The sequence below is a fragment of the Ornithorhynchus anatinus genome, chromosome 13 (assembly GCF_004115215.2).
Source record: "Ornithorhynchus anatinus isolate Pmale09 chromosome 13, mOrnAna1.pri.v4, whole genome shotgun sequence".
NCBI lineage: Eukaryota > Metazoa > Chordata > Mammalia > Monotremata > Ornithorhynchidae > Ornithorhynchus > Ornithorhynchus anatinus.
Window position 1 is genome coordinate 26,093,851 of NC_041740.1, and position 17,511 is coordinate 26,111,361.

At 41.2% G+C, this 17,511-nt stretch overlaps 1 protein-coding gene across 5 annotated transcripts in view; it reads left to right on the forward strand.

Moving 5' to 3' along the window:
* The window catches only part of PHTF2 (putative homeodomain transcription factor 2), a 104,718-nt gene that overhangs the window by 57,171 nt on the left and 30,036 nt on the right, over positions 1–17,511 (forward strand). For 4 of the 5 annotated variants that reach the window (XM_007670961.3, XM_007670962.3, XM_029077679.2 and 1 more), the window contains exons 6-9: positions 273–438; positions 1,427–1,591; positions 9,320–9,521; positions 17,304–17,459. In XM_007670961.3, coding sequence (XP_007669151.1) covers positions 273–438; positions 1,427–1,591; positions 9,320–9,521; positions 17,304–17,459 — 689 coding nt within the window. The remainder of the gene's footprint in view (positions 1–272; positions 439–1,426; positions 1,592–9,319; positions 9,522–17,303; positions 17,460–17,511) is intronic. The other variant, XM_029077680.2, reaches the window with a different exon arrangement.

Sequence of the window (17,511 nt, forward strand, 5' to 3'; positions counted from 1 at the left end):
AAATATAGGGGCAATAAAACACTATAATTTAGAGATTTAAGTTAGGTGTGGTTCTAGTTCCCAGAGTTCATTGAATGGCATGTTTAAACAGTTACTGGCAGTGAAAGAGCCTGAGAAGGCCTGGCCACTACAGCTTTTAACTGTTTTATAACCTCGAAAAATATTGTTTCAATTTGTTGTATTTGTATGGTACTGGTTAAAGCCAGATCAAACTTTTAGGAAATCAGTAACCAATATAAAATCGAACTTTTATTTTTTTTTCTTCTTTGCAGTTGCCGCAATAGTATTATTTTATTCAGCTCCAGTCCCACATAGCATACCTCTGACTGAAGTAATTGGGCCAATATGGCTGATGTTGCTACTGGGAACTGTCCACTGCCAGATAGTTTCGACCAGAACCCCTAAGCCTCCTATCAGCACAGGAGGTAAAAGAAGAAGGTATAGTCTATGGTTTTTGAACATATTATTTTAATCTATCAATTAAGGGTCATGAAGGCATGAAAGGATTCTGGAAATTTGAGTCTCAGACTGTTTGCAAGGTTAAGTGGTGTTTTATTTGATCTTCAATGTAGAGAATGTGAAAAGTTGCTGGGTTTGGGGAAGCTATTTTTGAAAAAATTATAAAATACTAAAAAACATCCAATATGTCTTTATTTTTGAGGCTGTTTGATTTCTCTCCTAAGGAAACCTTTAGTCTCCAAATTTTATTTAGGAAACTTTTTGGTGTGGCTCACAATCTAATGTTAATGGAAATACTTGATACTAAACAATATACTGTAATTCAAGCATAGTTTAAAGAAGAACATCCCACTTAATTAGATTCCATTTTGCTGAATGAACTTTGAAGCTGTTACATTAATTAACAAGCATGGCAAGACTCACTGGTAGTCAGCACAGTGGAATTCTGTTTTAAGGGTCAGCTAGAACAGTTTCTCCTTTGATTGTTATTGCTAAATGAATGCTACATTTGTATCTTAAGAAGTGAGTTCCTCATTTGGAAGCAGTTTTATAATCAGCCTCTGTTTTTGAAAGACAATATTTATTCTTGGTGGTTTATTGACATGTCAGGCTAGATTATAAATGGTTCTAATTGTAATTTTCTTCTTTCTTCATCTGCAGATAAGTGGCACTCTAGGGACGAGATGCTTTTGTAAACATCTGTCCAATTTTATCCTTACAGCTGAATGTCCACTGATATGTCAGTATGAACAAGGAACAAAATACGTTAGCACCAGTAGAAATTGGCTTTTGAAATGTACCACTTCTTGTGATTCGGATTAAGTCCTAACCAGAAAATCAGAATTGATACTATGTGTTAAAGCTCCTGTATTTCATGTTGACCCCCCCCAAAAAATGCTGAAGCCTCTCAGAGCAAGTGACTATCACTTATAAAGATACCTTCCACTTTTAATCTCTTCTGATGAAGGAAATTAAGAAAAGCTGCACATTTGGAAGTCCATAGGGAAGGAGATGGCTCTAGTACCACAGATAACACACAGGAAGGAACAGTGCAGACCTACGGTACAAGCACCTCTTACAGTATTGGCGCTGTCTTCAGAGATCTCTGGCATGCTGCTTTCTTTTTATCAGGGTTTGTATTTATTAAAGGCTATGTTTGTCATAAAGATGCACTATCCCTTTTCTGGAAGAGTAAAGCTGAAGGGATCCATATTTCTCACTTTACCCTGCTCAGCTCCAGTACAACCATTTGTCATTGTTTAGATACATTTCAGTAGTTTAGGCAAAAGAGAGTGGAAGACATTTTATTCCATTTGGATGAAGTATGTGAATAGAGTTGAAGAAATAGTGGATTTTGGTTTGAACTTCTTCATTTGATTCATTCTTGATTTCTTTGGTTCCAAAATCACAATGTTTTGTAAGTAATTAATTCATTTTTTTCTTCATTGTAATTACCAGTTGATTTTACTGGTTTACTGCCCAAGATTTTTGAAAAATTTTTACTTCAAATCATTACTTTAATGATCCCATCATGTGGCAATTCAAGCACATAGGGGTCTTTGTTGAAGTAAAATAGTAGCAAGCCTAATGTACAGAGACATTTTTATTACTACTTTAATCCTTTTAAGATTTCTGAGGACAGATGGACTTCAAGAAAAAATTTGGCCAATTTTACCATTTTACCATTATTCTTTTAAAAATGAGTTGGACATGAAAGAGCTCTATTTATGTAAATGCAAATAGTCAATGACAATTCTTTTAGGTAAACTAGTATATGGTTTACTATGTTGTCAGTGAAGAAAAGGGATAATGCAATTAACTGTGTGTAAGTATCGTCTATGTTACCTCATATACTAATACCATCATGTCATATGTGATTATGCTCTTTAACTGATGAAGTTTATCCCATATTATAAAATTACTCACTGATGAGCTTTTATTTTGCTGAGGGTTTTTCTCAATGGAAATAATTCGGACATGTTTCAGCTGTATGGGAGGACTTTACTGATTGAGCGGATCCTTTGCCTTTTTAGCTCCTCCATTCAGCACAAGCACAAGGCAAGAAACCTTTTCTGCATAGAGGAGGCTTCTTTCTCTAGCCACACTACCTCTGCCTACCTGTCTTGTCTTTAGCTTTCCTTATCCTGGTTGGTACTGCTATTTCTCCTCAAGTATCACTTGAATCTTTCTTCCTCTCCCTCCTCCCCGCATCATAATCACTCCAGGTGCCATGGGTCTCTCTGTGAGGTGGTGGCATCTAGAAGATTTCAAACAAAAACAGAACCAAATTTTGTTCCTGGCTAAAAGGCAACTAGTTTTTTCCACCACAGAATGTGTTTTGAAGGACTTAGACGGCTTACTGCTCGAAGGAAGGAATCTACAGAGACTCTCTAGAAGCCATTTTGAAGAAGTGGGAAGTCTCAGCTCTGACGTACACCTCTCAGGAGCCTATTTATTGGGTGTTAAGGGTTCAGGAGCCCAAGCTGGCATCCCTTTCCTCAGTTAGAGCCTGTGGTCCACGTTTGAGGATTAAGGCCAAGAATAATAATAATGATGATGATATTATTAAGCCACCTCTATACTATGCCTAGCACTGGGCCAAGTCCTGGAATAGGTACCAGATAATCAGAGGAGACACAGTCCCTGTTACACATAGGATTAACAGTCTAAAAGGGAAGGGGAACAGGTATTTCATCCCCATTTGACAGACAAAGAACCTGAGGCCAGAGAGGTTAAGTTGCTTGCCCAAGGTCATTCTGCATTCTGGTAGTGGAGCCAGGACTGGATCTCCCATCTCCTAATTTCTAGTCACAGGCTTTTTCCACTAGGCCATGGTGCCACCCCAGTATTTTTTTCCTGGATTAGAATTTGGGACTTTTGGCACCCAGTGACCTAGCATCTAAAATTTTTCTTAGAAACTTGCTCATTTTTATAGGAGAGAGAATGTTAATATTTGAATTTCATTTCTGTAATTAGCTTATATCTGACCCCAACACAAGTTTTCCCCCTACAAGAGGAAGGAAACTTTGTCCATATCACAATGCCCAGTTTTTTTATAGTCCAGTGGGCTCAAATAGCTTTTCATGTAAAAAAAAAAAAAAAATCCAATCCACTCAATCTCAGAAATGTTCTTCTGAAGCAGAATTTCAAATATGCTTATTCTACAATTGCACCTGTGGCAACAGGATAAATGGGGAAAGTGACTCAAGAACCCTACATAGATTGAGATAGACCCAAAGACACGGTTTGGCAGAAGCCAACATGAGCGAGTTTTGTCTGAGTACTGATAGGCCCCCAAATACCTTCATTGTGGGAAGGGTTATAGCATGACAGAGAAGCACTTCTAAACACAAAGTGAACCTGCTTCAGAGCTGCAGTTGGTCAAAACCCATGTAGCAACTTGTTCAGGTGTAACAGGAACACCAAAGAGGAAGTTCACATGTGGCTGTTGGACTTCAGACCCATACAGGAGGGTTTCTAAGACAGAGGGTCACAGTGGTCAGGTCTAGACTAAAACCTGGATTTCTGTTGCTCCAACCGTTAAATCGTAATGCCACTACATGATGATTTCCTTTCCGTTCCTCACTTCTAAGTGCTTACTAACTTGGGCTCAGCCCCAAAGCCATCATCTAGACAGTTTAGAAGGATAGAGTGGGATCTTGAAATAATTTTGAGTATTGCTTCTCAACAAGACAGAAAATTCACTGGCCATAAGAGGTATATGTTAATGAGTCCTGTTTCCTGCCTATTCCCCAGACTTATTTGGCCCTGTAAGATATTATTCTTATTGCTTCTTGTGCTTTCGTGCCTCAAAATCCATGACTGTGCCAGCAAATGTGTTCAGCGTATTTCCTGCATGGTCATTTAGAGCAGTACTAGAGTTTTGGCTCTGCCTACTGATTGTTTTAGCAGCCTTTTTATGGACTGGCACATTTTCTAGAAACAATGCAATTGTTTTCCCAATTTGATTAGGAATTAGGATTAGGAATTTGAATTTGATCTTCCTTTGTGTCTGGGAAACAGTGTACTAGTATTTTAATTAGTTGCATTAATTGCTTTTGCAAATATTTGCAAAGAGCTAAGACCATACTCCTTATTCATTTAATGGTAGCTGAATTAGGCCCATTTCCAAAGGTCATTAATTTCCTCCCAGTGATTGGAAAATATTCTGTTTCATTATCTATTTTGTATCAAATGTACCATTTCATGTATCTGGAAGACTTCAGGAGTCTTCTGAGAAGCAGCGTGGCTCAGGGGAAAGACCATGGGCTTTGGAGTCAGGGCTCATGAGTTCAAATCCCAGCTCTGCCACTTGGCTGTGTGACTGTGGGCAAGTCACTTAACTTCTCTGTGCCTCAGTTCCCTCATCTGTAAAATGGGGATTAAGACTGTGAGCCCCACGTGGGACAACCTGATTCCCCTATGTCTACCCCAGCGCTTAGAACAGTGCTTGGCACATAGTAAGCGCTTAACAAATACCAACATTATTATTATTATTATTCTTGATAGAAACCTGGAGACCCAGTTGTAGGTAATGTATTTTAATTCTGAGGCTTCGTAAATCTCACTGTACTTGAAAGCCAATGACAAACATATTGCTTCTGGCAAACCTCATTTACTCACTTCCTGTTGTCAATATCATAACCCAATTGCCTGTGACTCATACTGTTTGGGCCATTGTCAGGCATTATTTAAACATCAAAACAACTGAGTATAGGGTCATTTTAAAAGAGAGTTTTGGATCCACATGTAAGTGGGAAGAATGGAAACACTAGCAGTTTCCCTACCAGTTTCATCTGGGTCTCTTGTTTATTTTGAAATGGAAATGCCATTTATTTTGTTCACTAGTATTCTTTCCTTTATTTTTAAATGTTTTGTTGTTTTTTAAAAAATTACCATACTGGGGGAATGATACTATAAGAGACTGCTACTTCAATTTAGAATTAATATTCTGTGTTCCTCTGGCTGTAAACTCACTGTGGGCAGGGAATGTTTATTGTTATATTACAATCTCCCAAGTACTTAGTACACTGTTCTGCACTCAGTAAATACAGTTGACTGACTACAGCAGTCTGGAGAGTTTTGATCTCCTTGAGCAGAGAATTTGGAAACATTGGACACCAAGAGGCCAACCTGAAACAGAGACAGGCATTAGAAGTAGCAAATATAGCTATGAAACAAAGATGTTTTTATTTGCATTTGGTTAGGAATGGAGGGACAACTTTGTTGGGATAGGCTCTCCCCTATGTAGTAAAGTCTTAGAAATTGGAAGAGAGACATACACTCTCCTCACCCCACTCACACAAATACACACATAAGTAATCTTTAATGATAGAGGCATGATCCCTCCTAATATGGGAAGATGTTTGGGGAATTCCCTTGGACCTCAAAGTACCCCAGTGAAATGAAAGTATCTTCTCCTCCCTTTTTAATCCGAATTCTAGGCAAAAAGTGGATTTTAAAATAGTCCCTTCTAATTAGTGAAGAGGGGATGGCTTGTGCCTATTTATTTCTAAAGCAGGTATTTTCCCATCCTGGACCCCCATACCAGTAGAGGGAACACAGGAATGTCACTAGTATTTTGGGAGGGAGTGAGGAATATCTGAATTGATAAAGGATACCGAAAGTAGCATAATATCTGAATTGATAAAGGATACCGAAAGTAGCATAATGGAGTTTCATTCTAGTGGTAGTAATCTACAAAGGCACTTGCAGTTAAGGATTTCTTCCCCAGAGACCCAAAGTGTCATTTGTTAATGCTGTCTCTATATGGGAAATAGTTACATAGGTGATGTATGAAAAATAAGTCGGTTACCCACAGTAGCTCTAGATAGCATCCAAAGAGACTGGACAAAAGTTGTGTGTTTTATCACTTGCTTAGCTCGCTTATTTTGCTCACCACATTTTGAATTAAAGCCAAACAATTAGATTTTTAATGATAAGAAAATTGTGATTCCTAGTTCCTTGTTCAGTAAGTTCTGAATGAGCAGGGCTAACTGGTTCTTAAGGAATTAAGTAGTCTGGTGTACAGTACTGCAGTTTGGAACTACATGAAATCATCTCCTAAAGTAGACTGTATTTACTGCATAATTGCCTCCACCACAAAATTGCCCTGCCCTTATTTTTGTGGAAGAAATAAAATATAGTTTTTGTACCACATAAATGTAAGCATTGACACCTGAATTTTTTATGGTATTTGTTAAGCATTTACTATGTGCCTGGTACTACACTAAGCACTGGGGTAGATACAAGATAATCAGGTTGGACACAGTCCATGTCCCACATAGGGCTCATAGTTTTCATCCCCTTTTTAAAGATAACATAACTGAGGCACAGAAAAGCTAAGTAACTTGCCCAGCATCACATAGCAGACAAGAGGCAGAGCCTGGATTAGAACCCATGTCCTTCAGACTCCCAGGCCCATGCTGTATCCCCAGGCCAATCTGCTACATTTACTCAGGAGGAGTAGAAGGGTGAGAAAATATGACGAGATGGGAAATTAATTCATTGAGTAAGGTCTTCAGCCAAGGCAAAGGAGAACTGGAGAGTGAGTAGGGAAATCAGTTCATTGAGTGCATACTGCCTGTAGCATTTGGAAGAGTGCAATAGAAAAGACTCAGTCTCAAGGCCCTCTTGTCTTCCTCTTCCTTCTTCCTTCCTTTCCTTTTTTTTCTTCTGTTTTTTTCTCCATCCCACTTCCCCCAGTTGCCAAACTTAATTCATATGACCTAAGTCTTAACCCCATCCCTGCTTTAATGTTATAAAAATAGTGTGAAAAAAGGGGCAGTTATGCAAGTAAATATGGTATTTTTGCATGGCATTCAATATTTATCATCTACCTCATTAGAGACACTTTTCTGGCTTTGTTTTTCCTTTTCCTATATTTTAATAGACACATTGCATAGTTGGCTGTTTTTACATTAGGTTTAATGATAAACTTGATCAAAATCGAGCATATTTTAATGTTCCTGAGTTTATACAAAACTTTAACCGATTCTTTGATTTCTTTTTTCTTTATCCACTGAAGTTCAAGAGAAAGGTGATGTGGAACACTGTCAGTTTATCCAAATATAGCTGCTCCTCTTTCTTAGTTTATCCTTTATTCTTAGTTTATCCTTTGGCACTGTAATCAAGGTTTTTAGTGTGATCCTTTAAATTTTATAAATTAATATTCTGGATCCCATCCATTGACAGTAAACATACCTGTTCTTTCAGAAGGTGAAACACATGCTCCCTTTATTCTCACTGACTTTCTCATTTTCAAGTATTTCATCATTTTAAGGATGGTTCTCAAAGTGGCTTTAGTAGGTTTCTGTATTTGAGTTTTACATATAAAGTTTCAATGTTTTAAAATGGATTCCTTCAGAGTTATTGGAATGTAACTGTACTGAAGCTAGTTGGCATTGCTCACAGCTTCAGCATTGTAGATACATTAAGTCACCCTTTTATTGCCTGGCAAAATTTATGCCATGGTGTTCACTTTTGTTATGTATGTAAGATATTTTCTTTATAACGACAGTGTGCATAGTTGCAACAGCAACTGTAGTAGCTAGATATTACGTATTAATTCAAGTAGCCAACTGTGGTTTCCCCCTTCTCTGTCCAAAGGGCATTACAGCTGGCTTTCCCAAATAGCAAAGGGGAAGAAATGCTTCTCTGAATCCCACTACTGTGCCCTCCTCCAAATCTGCAAGACCCGGCCATCTGTGGTAAATTGACTGTGCTGCAGCTGCATTCCCAGCTGTGTTGTGGCCAAGAGGACACTTTTCTCTCACAGCTAGGAATGCAGCCTCATGCCCACAGCCGGCTTGGGAATGAGCAAGTGGGAGAGGCATAGGGAACGGGAGATAATGGCAGCGGAAGTGTCCCCGGCTCCTGTCCCTTTCCAAGGGCCATTCAACTGGTTTTGTTCTTGAAATAGATCCTCATAGAGGTATCTCTTCCCTTTCACTTGAGAAAAGGTCATTTTCCCATGCACAAAACCCTAGAGGATGTCTCTCCATAGATTCCCTTCCATTTGGGGAGAATTTGGATAGGTAAAAATTTTCCAACTGCCGGAGCTAGCTGTCATGTATCTTCTTTTTTTTTTTTTAAAAAAAAAAGTATCCGTTAAGCGCTGGGTAAATGCCAGACACAGTATTAAACACTAGGGTAGGTACAGGGTTGTCAATGTCCTTGTTCCACATGGGGCTAACAGTCTTAGTCCCAGTTTTACAGATGAGGTGGGTAACTGAGGCATGGAGAAGTGAAGTGACTTGCCCAAGTTCACGCAGCAGACAAGTGATGTAGTCGGGATTAGAACCCACTAGGCCACGATTTAGGTAATATGTTCATTTGCCAATAGCTAAGTCCTTGGTTGAACATATTAGAAAAATGAAATTAGTTTTATTTGGGCTTTAAAAAATGTCCAAGTGGAAAGCTTTGTTGTGGGTAACATCTCTGCCTCTCTAGCTTTTCTTTCAATTAAACAAATGTGACAGGAAAATCCAATTTTCTTTCAGGGCTCTCTGAGTTGGTATTCATAAGGACTGTGGTTTTATGAAAGCTCAGTTTCTATGAATATGTACATATACTTTCCTGTTGGAATCCATTAAATTGAATAATCACCTCATTTACATACTGAATGTTTTGTCAATAGTCTGTTTCTAAATGATTTGCATTTTATGAATGAGTAGACTTTTAAAATAACTGGGTGATAAATGTCAACCAGGAATGAATCCATTGCTTGGCTTATTTTGATTTCATCTATCCCATCAGTAAAACCATCATAAATGATTTGAAAAAGTTTGAAACCTTCATAAGCCTCAAGAAATAGCAGTGATTGATTCATAAATAACATCCATCGTATTTTCCCTTTTAGATCAAAGAAAACAAAGATTTCAATTGATAAGTCAACAGAGACTGACAATGGCTACGTATCCCTTGATGGGAAAAAGACAGTTAAAAGCGGTGAAGATGGAGCACAGAATAATGAACCCGAGTGTGAAATCATTAGGTCAGAAGAGGCAAGCTGGAGCACAGGAACTGTCAGGAACACCCCCCCAAACAACAATCAGAACAAAGTAAGTGTGATATGTTTCCCCTTACTTTAGAGTAGTTTTGCTTTGCTTCATTTGTAAGGCCACAGATGCTTGAGTTTCACTGTAAATTGAATAGGTTCTTGTTAACTAATTTTGTGCTACTTCAATGGCCATAATTTAATTATAATACCAATGATGGTATTTGTTAAGTGCTTACTATGTGCCAGGCACTCTATTAAGCACTGGGGTGGATACAAGCAAATCGGGTTGGACACACAGTCCCTATCCCACATAGGGATCACAGTCTCAGTCTCACCCAGAGAAGTGAAGTGACTTGCCCAAGCTCACACAGCAGACAAGTGGCGGAGCCGGGATTAGAACCCATGACCTTCTGACTCCCAGACCCGTGCTCTATCCACTACACCATGCTGCTTCTCCAACTAATAACTAATTCTGAGCTCCTTTATGGCCAGTTTCAGCAATCAAACTGGAATTGAAAAAATGCAGGCAAAAGACCTGGCACGTGGAGCTTCTTCCCCATCCCTTTGTGGCCGGCAGTCACCAAGATCTGAAAGGTCAATAGTAAGCAAATTCAGCTCAAACCGCCATTCCTTGGATCTACTACTTCCCCCTCCAGGACCCTCTGTACTTTACTGTAGATGTCCTGGGGCCTCACACTCATCTGCCTCCAGGGGCAGGACCCTCGCTCCTCCAGGGCTCTGGCCTTTGGATCCCTAACCTCTGAATATTCTTATTGTGTCCCTCAACTTGAAATAAAGAGTGCTGTCTTCATCCCCAAATTTTGGAAATCTATATGACGCCGAGTCGGTTTCTCCATTTTTAAATGGGGGTAAGAATTTGCCTGAGGTCATCCATTAAGTTGGTGCAAAAGCTAGCATCAGAGTTTGAAATTGCTCATTTCCAGTCCTGGCAGTCAACAAAGCTGCCTCAAAGCCTGCATGGCTATTGTTATCGTCCTTGGAGTTGACACCAGTATTTGCAGCTGCACACCAAATAAGGCATAAAAAATCGCACTCGTTAAGGATGGTAGGGATTTTAACTACTTCAATGTGCCTCTTGCTAATTTCCCTGAACTAATAGGTAACAGCTAAAATGTTTATGCCCGCTTTATTGCAATTAGCCCAGCTGTCCCTCTCCTCTATGTGAACTGTTGTCTGGTGAAGTATTATAAAAAGGATTTCAGCATCATTGGCAGCATTTGTAGTTTGCTATGCCAGGCTGGAGGTGATGGGAGAGTTAGATGAAGTGTTTGCCAGGGCCATGGCAGCTGTGGCATGACATTCAGAGTACTTTCCAGGGGACTTTGGTTGGAGCAATAGGGGCATGGCAGAGAGCTGAAGTGGGTGAGGGAACATGATGGCATTGTCTCAGCAACCACCTCTAAGCGCGTGAGCCCAAATATATCTCTCCAGCCCCCACGACTCATCCAACCTGCAGTTCCACATCACCCCTTGCCTGCAAGACAACTACTTGGATACACCCCTGGCATTTCAAACTCAATACTCTTCCTCTCTTTTAATCCCACTCCTCCAAACTTTTCTACCTCAGATAATAGCACTGTGATCTGCCCTATTTCAGAAACTTAATGGCTGTGACTGGAGGATATACAAGGGAGACCACCTGAGTACCAGTTCGAGTCATAGCAATGAGACTATTGCATCAGCCTCCTCACCGGTCTCCATGCCTCCAGCCTCTACCTGCACCAATTTGCATTACTCTCAGCTGCAGGAATCATCTCCTCGCTGCATCGCGCAACATACATCTTTCCACATCTCAAAACCTCCACTGGCTTCCATGTCCTTGGGCATCAAGCAAAAACTCCTCACAGTTGGCTTCAAAGCTTCCACCAACTCACCCTACCTGACCTATCTGCTGTTTTTACCCACCTTACTCACTTCATTCTCAAGCCAACCTCCTAGCCATACCTCATGCTCACCTCCTTCCTGCCCCTCCCCACCTGGCTCATGCAGTTCCCCTAGCTTGTAACTCCCTCCCCAAATTTGACTAATCACACTTTCCCAGTAGTCAAAGCCCGTCTGACATTTTATCTCCTCCAATAAACCATCCCAGATTAATTCCCAGCACCCCAAGAAGAAGATCCCCATCAGCCATTTCCAGCACTCCTGTGCTTATACGATTGGCGAGTATGAATGTGTTTATTTGTGTATAGTTATTTAGTTGGTTTATTCTACAATTACATTTATGACTGTCTCCATGAATTAATGGCAGCTCCTTGTAAGCAGGGGATGGGAATGTGTGTTTTCTGTGTTCTGTGGTTCTCAAGTACTTAGTACAGTGCTCTGCCGCCAGTGGGTGTTAACTAAATGCTGATGCTGCTACTGCTTTTTCTCCTCTCCTCCTCCTCCTCTTCCTTCTCCTCCTATTACTACTGCTATTAGTACCACTACCACTGCTACTATGACTACATGGGTATCAGGAAACCCAGAACATTGGAATGGGAGTAGGAACTTTGAGGTAGTAATGAAGACAATACAGAATTTCCCAGGTACCTAGACTGTAACCAAGCTGTAGCAGGGGATTGATATGCCAGGTAAAGTGGTATTTGTGTCAACAGTATTACTAAGTGGTAACTGAGTACAGAGCACTATGCCAGGCCAAAGCAGTAAAATAATCAGTCCTTCCCTTGATGAGTTTACATCTTGATGGTCCTGAGAGGAGTAGGAAGGACCTGCGTTCTAATTCTGGCTCCACCACTAGACCTTGGACAATTCACTTTGCTGTTTTGCATCTCAGTTACTTCATCTGTACAATGAAAATTAAAACTGTGAGCCCCATGTGGGACAAAGACTGTGTCCAAAATGATTAGCTTGTATCTACCGTTATATCTATACGTTATACCCTTGTATCTACTGCACTTAGTACAGTGCCTGACACATGGTAAGCGCTTAACAAATACTATTAAAAAAATAAAGTTAGACTGAAATGGATGCAGATGAGTTTCTGTGGTGGACAATTTTCACAGTGGGTCATCCAAGTCATAGTTATGGAAGCTGTCCCTATTATTATTATCATTATGGTTTTTGTTAAACACTTACTAAATGTCAAGTACTGCTGTAAGCATTGGCGATACAAGTTAATCGGGTCAGCTACAGTGACTGTCCCTGTCCCACATAGGGCTCACAGACTAAGTAGAAGGGAGAAGAGGCATTGAATCTCAATTTTATGGATGAGGGAACTGTGGCACAAAGAAGTGATGTGACTTGCCCCAGGTTACACAGCAGGCAGCTGGCAGAGCCGGGATTATAACACAGATTCTCTGGTTCCCAGGTCGGTGCTCTTACAGCTAGGCCATGTTGTTCCTCTAAGTGAGAGGTACTGTCTTAAGTACATACAACCAGAACAGATCGAACTGTAAACTCTTCCTCTAGGCTGTTAGCTCATTGTGGGCAGAGAATATGTCTGTGTATCGTTACATTGTACTCTCCCAAGTGCTTAGTACAATGTTCTGCACACAGTAAGCACTCAATAAATATGATTGACTAAACACAGTCCCTGTTTCACATGGAGCTCATAGTCTAACTGGGGACAAATAACAGTGGAAGACAAGATAAAATCAAGGACCAAATTAAAAAAATCCAAGATAATGTAAAATGGATCAGTGCAACCCCATCCTTAGGGATAGGACTTACCATGGATTTATCATGGCTCCAGGCCCAGTTCCTGCAGCTTCCCCAGTGTATGGACAGGGTAACTAATGAGACTGGTGTCTCACATTTGTCCAGCAGCATGGTTTAAGTCTGGATCAGTGAGGAGTGGCTGCAGGGATCCTAATGTTCCCACTGTCAGTGGGGTTCTGGATCTCTGGGGTCTGTAGCATTGCCCATCCCTAGGTTTTTGTTGTTGTGTTTAATGCTGCTTGTTAAACGCTTACTCTGTGCCAAGCACTGTATTAAACTCTGGGGTAGGTACAAGGTCATCAGGTTGGACACAGTTCCAATCCCACATGGAACTCCGAATTCTATTCCTGCAGAGCCTTGGGACCCTGGGGCCGTGTCTGAAAAACTGACTGAAGGGTATGGTGTCATTCTATTGAATGGGGCCAGCCATCTTTAAATTTGGGCCAAGACAGGTTTATCCCCCTTTCCCCCTTTTTTTGCCCCTCACCCACCACTCAAATTCTTCAGCTAATGTTAATCTTAAATCTGTCTAAAGTGTATATCAATTTTTAGGGCATGCTACATTGGCCTAGTTTGTTTAAATCCTCAGTTAAACTAGTGTTAGCAAGGATCTGAGCTGGCTAATGTGAGGGCCACTTTCAACAGTGGCCTATGAAGTAGGCATGGGCACAGCAGTAATAATAATAATAATTATTATTATTATTGTGATATTTGTTAAGGGCTTACTGTGTGCCAAGCACTGTTCTAAGTGCCGGAGTAAATACAAGGTAATCAAGTTGTCCCACATGGGGCTCACAGTCTCAATCCCCATTTTACCGATGAGGTAATTAAGGCACAGAGAAGTTAAGTGACTTGTCCTAGGTCACACAGCAGACAAGTGGTGGAGCTGGGATTAGAACCCATGATCTCCGACTCCCAAACCCGTGCTCTTGCCCCTAGGCCATGCTTCTGCTGTTGGCGAGTTCTTAGAGAAATTTTCTATCCAGTAAGCAGTGACTACAGCAGCTTGGCACCCTTGCGAGCAGGCTCTGAATATGCTGTTGGCCACTGGAAGAAACAACCATGAGAAATGTGAATGACTCAGTGCATTCCATCACCACCAGTTGAAAAGTAAAACCAGCACGTGTCCAAATGAGACTAGGCTACATTTTCTTTCTTTCCTGTACCTTGGATGTTGCTCATTTGGTTTCTGAAGAGGCAGGAGTACTTCTTGATTGTACCTTTGCCAGCTGAGCTGCCCTATTTAGGAAAGCAGTGTTTATGGGGTAGGAAAGATGGCCTGTTCTCCTTACTTGTGTACGATATGGAAAGGACCATCTTTCTGGCGACACTTACACTCCTGGATAAAATCTTGCAATCAGTAGCATCATCTTGTCTCTCTCCCTCTGTGCAGTCCTGCATTTCCTCCTGCCTTCAAGACATCTCTACCTGAATGTCCTCCCGTCACCTCAAACTTAACATTTCTAAAACAGAACTCCTTATCTTCGCACCCAAACCCTGCCCTCCTCCTGACTTTCCCATCACTGTAGATGGCACCACCATCCTTCCTGTCTCATAAGCCCTAACCTTGGCATTACCCTCGTCTCCTCTCTTTCATTCAACCCACGTATTCAATCCATATCAATTTTTAGGGTGCTCTACATTGGCCTAATTTATTTAAAAACTCAGACTATTCAATAGTATTTATTGAGCACTTACTATGTGCAGAGCACTATACTAAGCGCTTGGAATGTACAATTCGGCAACGGATAGAGACAGTCCCTGCCCATTGACGGGCTTACAGTCGAATCGGGGGGAGATAGAGACAAAAACAATAGCAATAAATAGAATCAAGGGGATGTACATCTCATTAACAAAATAAATAGGGTAATAAAAATGTATACAAATGAGCAGATGAGCACAGTGCTGAGGAGAGGGGAAGGGAGAGGGGGAGGAGCAGAGGGAAAGTGGGGGAAAGGGGGCTTAGCTGAGGGTAGGTGAAGGGGGGGCCAGGGAGGCAGCAGAGGGAGCAGAGGGAATAGGGGAAGCTCAGTCTGGGAAGGCCTCTTGGAGGAGGTGAGCTCTCAGTAGGGCTTTGAAGAGGGGAAGAGAGTTTGGCGGAACATTAGCGAGATGCTGAGATGGCTGATGTGAGGGCCACGTACGACAGTGGCCTATGAGGTAGTCATGGCCCAGCAGTGTGCCAAGGGTGCTTCCTACAGTGCTCTGCACACAGTAAGTGCTCAGTAAATACGATGGACTGACTCACAGCCCCACTCATAACCATGCACATCTGAGTTTTAACTTGGAGCTTTTTTGGTTTTAGTTGGTGAGCACCAACTGATTTAGAATATCTCAACTTTGAGCAGAATTCTGAGCAGAATATCTCAACTTTGTCAAAGAGGCAAGGCCAGAGGCAGCTTCCATGGCTTCCCTCCTACTCACTTATACACTGTGACACACATTCACACTTGTTTCACCAGGAAGGAGTCCAGATGGAGGACTGGGTCTTCCACCACTCAGAAATTCATTCACCCTCAAACACTCTCTGCCACACATTCACTTATATTCCCAATTTTCAGTGTCGTGCATTCTTTTTTCATTTGCTCTTTCCAGATGCTTATTCTTCTCCCCACTCTCATCGACAAGCTGTATGGTATTCTTGATATGTGAGACTTTTGTTGAGTGCTCCATTTTAATATATTCAATGTTTGGGGTTAGTTAGAATTCTTGAGGTTGCAATTTCAGAAAATACTTGTTGAGCAGAAAACTTAACTGCATTTTCTGCATGGGCCCAATCGTCTTGACCAACATAAAGCTATTGTTCAGAAATAAGTTTCCAAATGGAGGCTTTGACAGAAAATAACATTCTTTTCACATCATACTGAGTTAGTTTCCCGCTGAAAAGATCATACTGTTCATGAAATCAGCCTTAAATGCAGAGCCATTTTTCATTTCTGTGTTCTTATTGTGTTCTCTGTTTTACAAAATTTTTGAATCTGAAAGAAGTCAGATCTCCCCATGATAACATTAGATATGGAAAAACCAACCTAAAAAAGTAAATATACGTTTGTCTTTTTTCTTAAATTAAAAAAAAGTTTTCTTACTATATTCAAACTCTTAATTTACATCTGGAGTGAAAGTAAATCAGAGTGATCCGGAATGGGATGTTCATAGTAGAACAAGTGCTGGATCGGTTGTTCTGATTTGAATTCTCAAAGTGGATGCTTTGTGGTTTTTGGGGGGCACTGAATCAACTCTCTCCTGTGGGCAGGAAACGAGTCTATCAGCTCTGTTATATTGTACTCTCCCAAGCGCTTAGTACAGCACTCTGCACACAATGAGCGCTCAGTAAATTCCATTTGATTGACTCCACAGTGGTTGGGGACTAGCATGTATATGCCCAGGAGTGGACATGGGGCCCATTTGGGCGCTAGGCCCTGCTTAAATCCTGTGGCATAGAAGCCAATCTGCAGTTTGCTAGGCAGCTGAGGGGGGCCCTGGTAACACTTACGCCCCCCTCCTCCCCAACCCACCCACCCAGCCATCTGGCATGGCTCGGGCAGGGGTGTGAAGGACAAGAGAAGCCTGCCGGCACTTGTGCTGCTCTCACTCTTTTTTGGTCAGCAGGACTTGGCTAGAAATCAGAAGATATTTCACATCATCTGTATCCATAGCCACTGTCATTTTGTTATAGTCAAGTCCTGCTACACAAACAATTTTAAGAGCAACGTCAAAGAGGGGAATTTTGTACACCACGTTGAGAAGCAGCATGGCCTAGTAGATAGAGCATGGGCCTGGGTGGGAGAAGGACCTGGGTTCTAATCCCAGATCTATCACTTACTTGCCTGTAATGTGACCTTGGGCAAATCACTTTTCTGGGCCTCAGTTGTGTCATTTGTGAAACAGAGATTCAGACTGTGAGCCCCATGTGGGACTTGGATTGTGTCCAAACTGTTTAGCTTGTATCTACCCCAGCACTTAGTATAATGCCTGGCACATAGAAAACACTTAATACCATAAAAAAAACAAGTTAGCTAAAAGGTTACTGAGGTCCTTCTAGTTTGAAAAAAGAGTCATTGAAACTTGCTTACACTTTTCTGTTTTAAAGGAAAAAATTGCTCCAGAAACGGGACTTGGGCTATGGTTGTGTTTTGTAATGGCAAATATGGATCGTTTGTTTTAGGACACTCACAGGACTGTAACAAATGTGTCAGATGAAGTTTCGAGTGAGGAGGGCCCTGAAACGGGATACCCATTACGCTGCCACCTGGATAGAACCTCTGACAGTCTCCTTCGAAACCGAAAGCCACACCATTACAAGAAGCACTACCCCAATGAGGTAAGTGGGTTTTGATCTTCGGCTTTCCTCGGTTGACCTCCTGACTCATCTC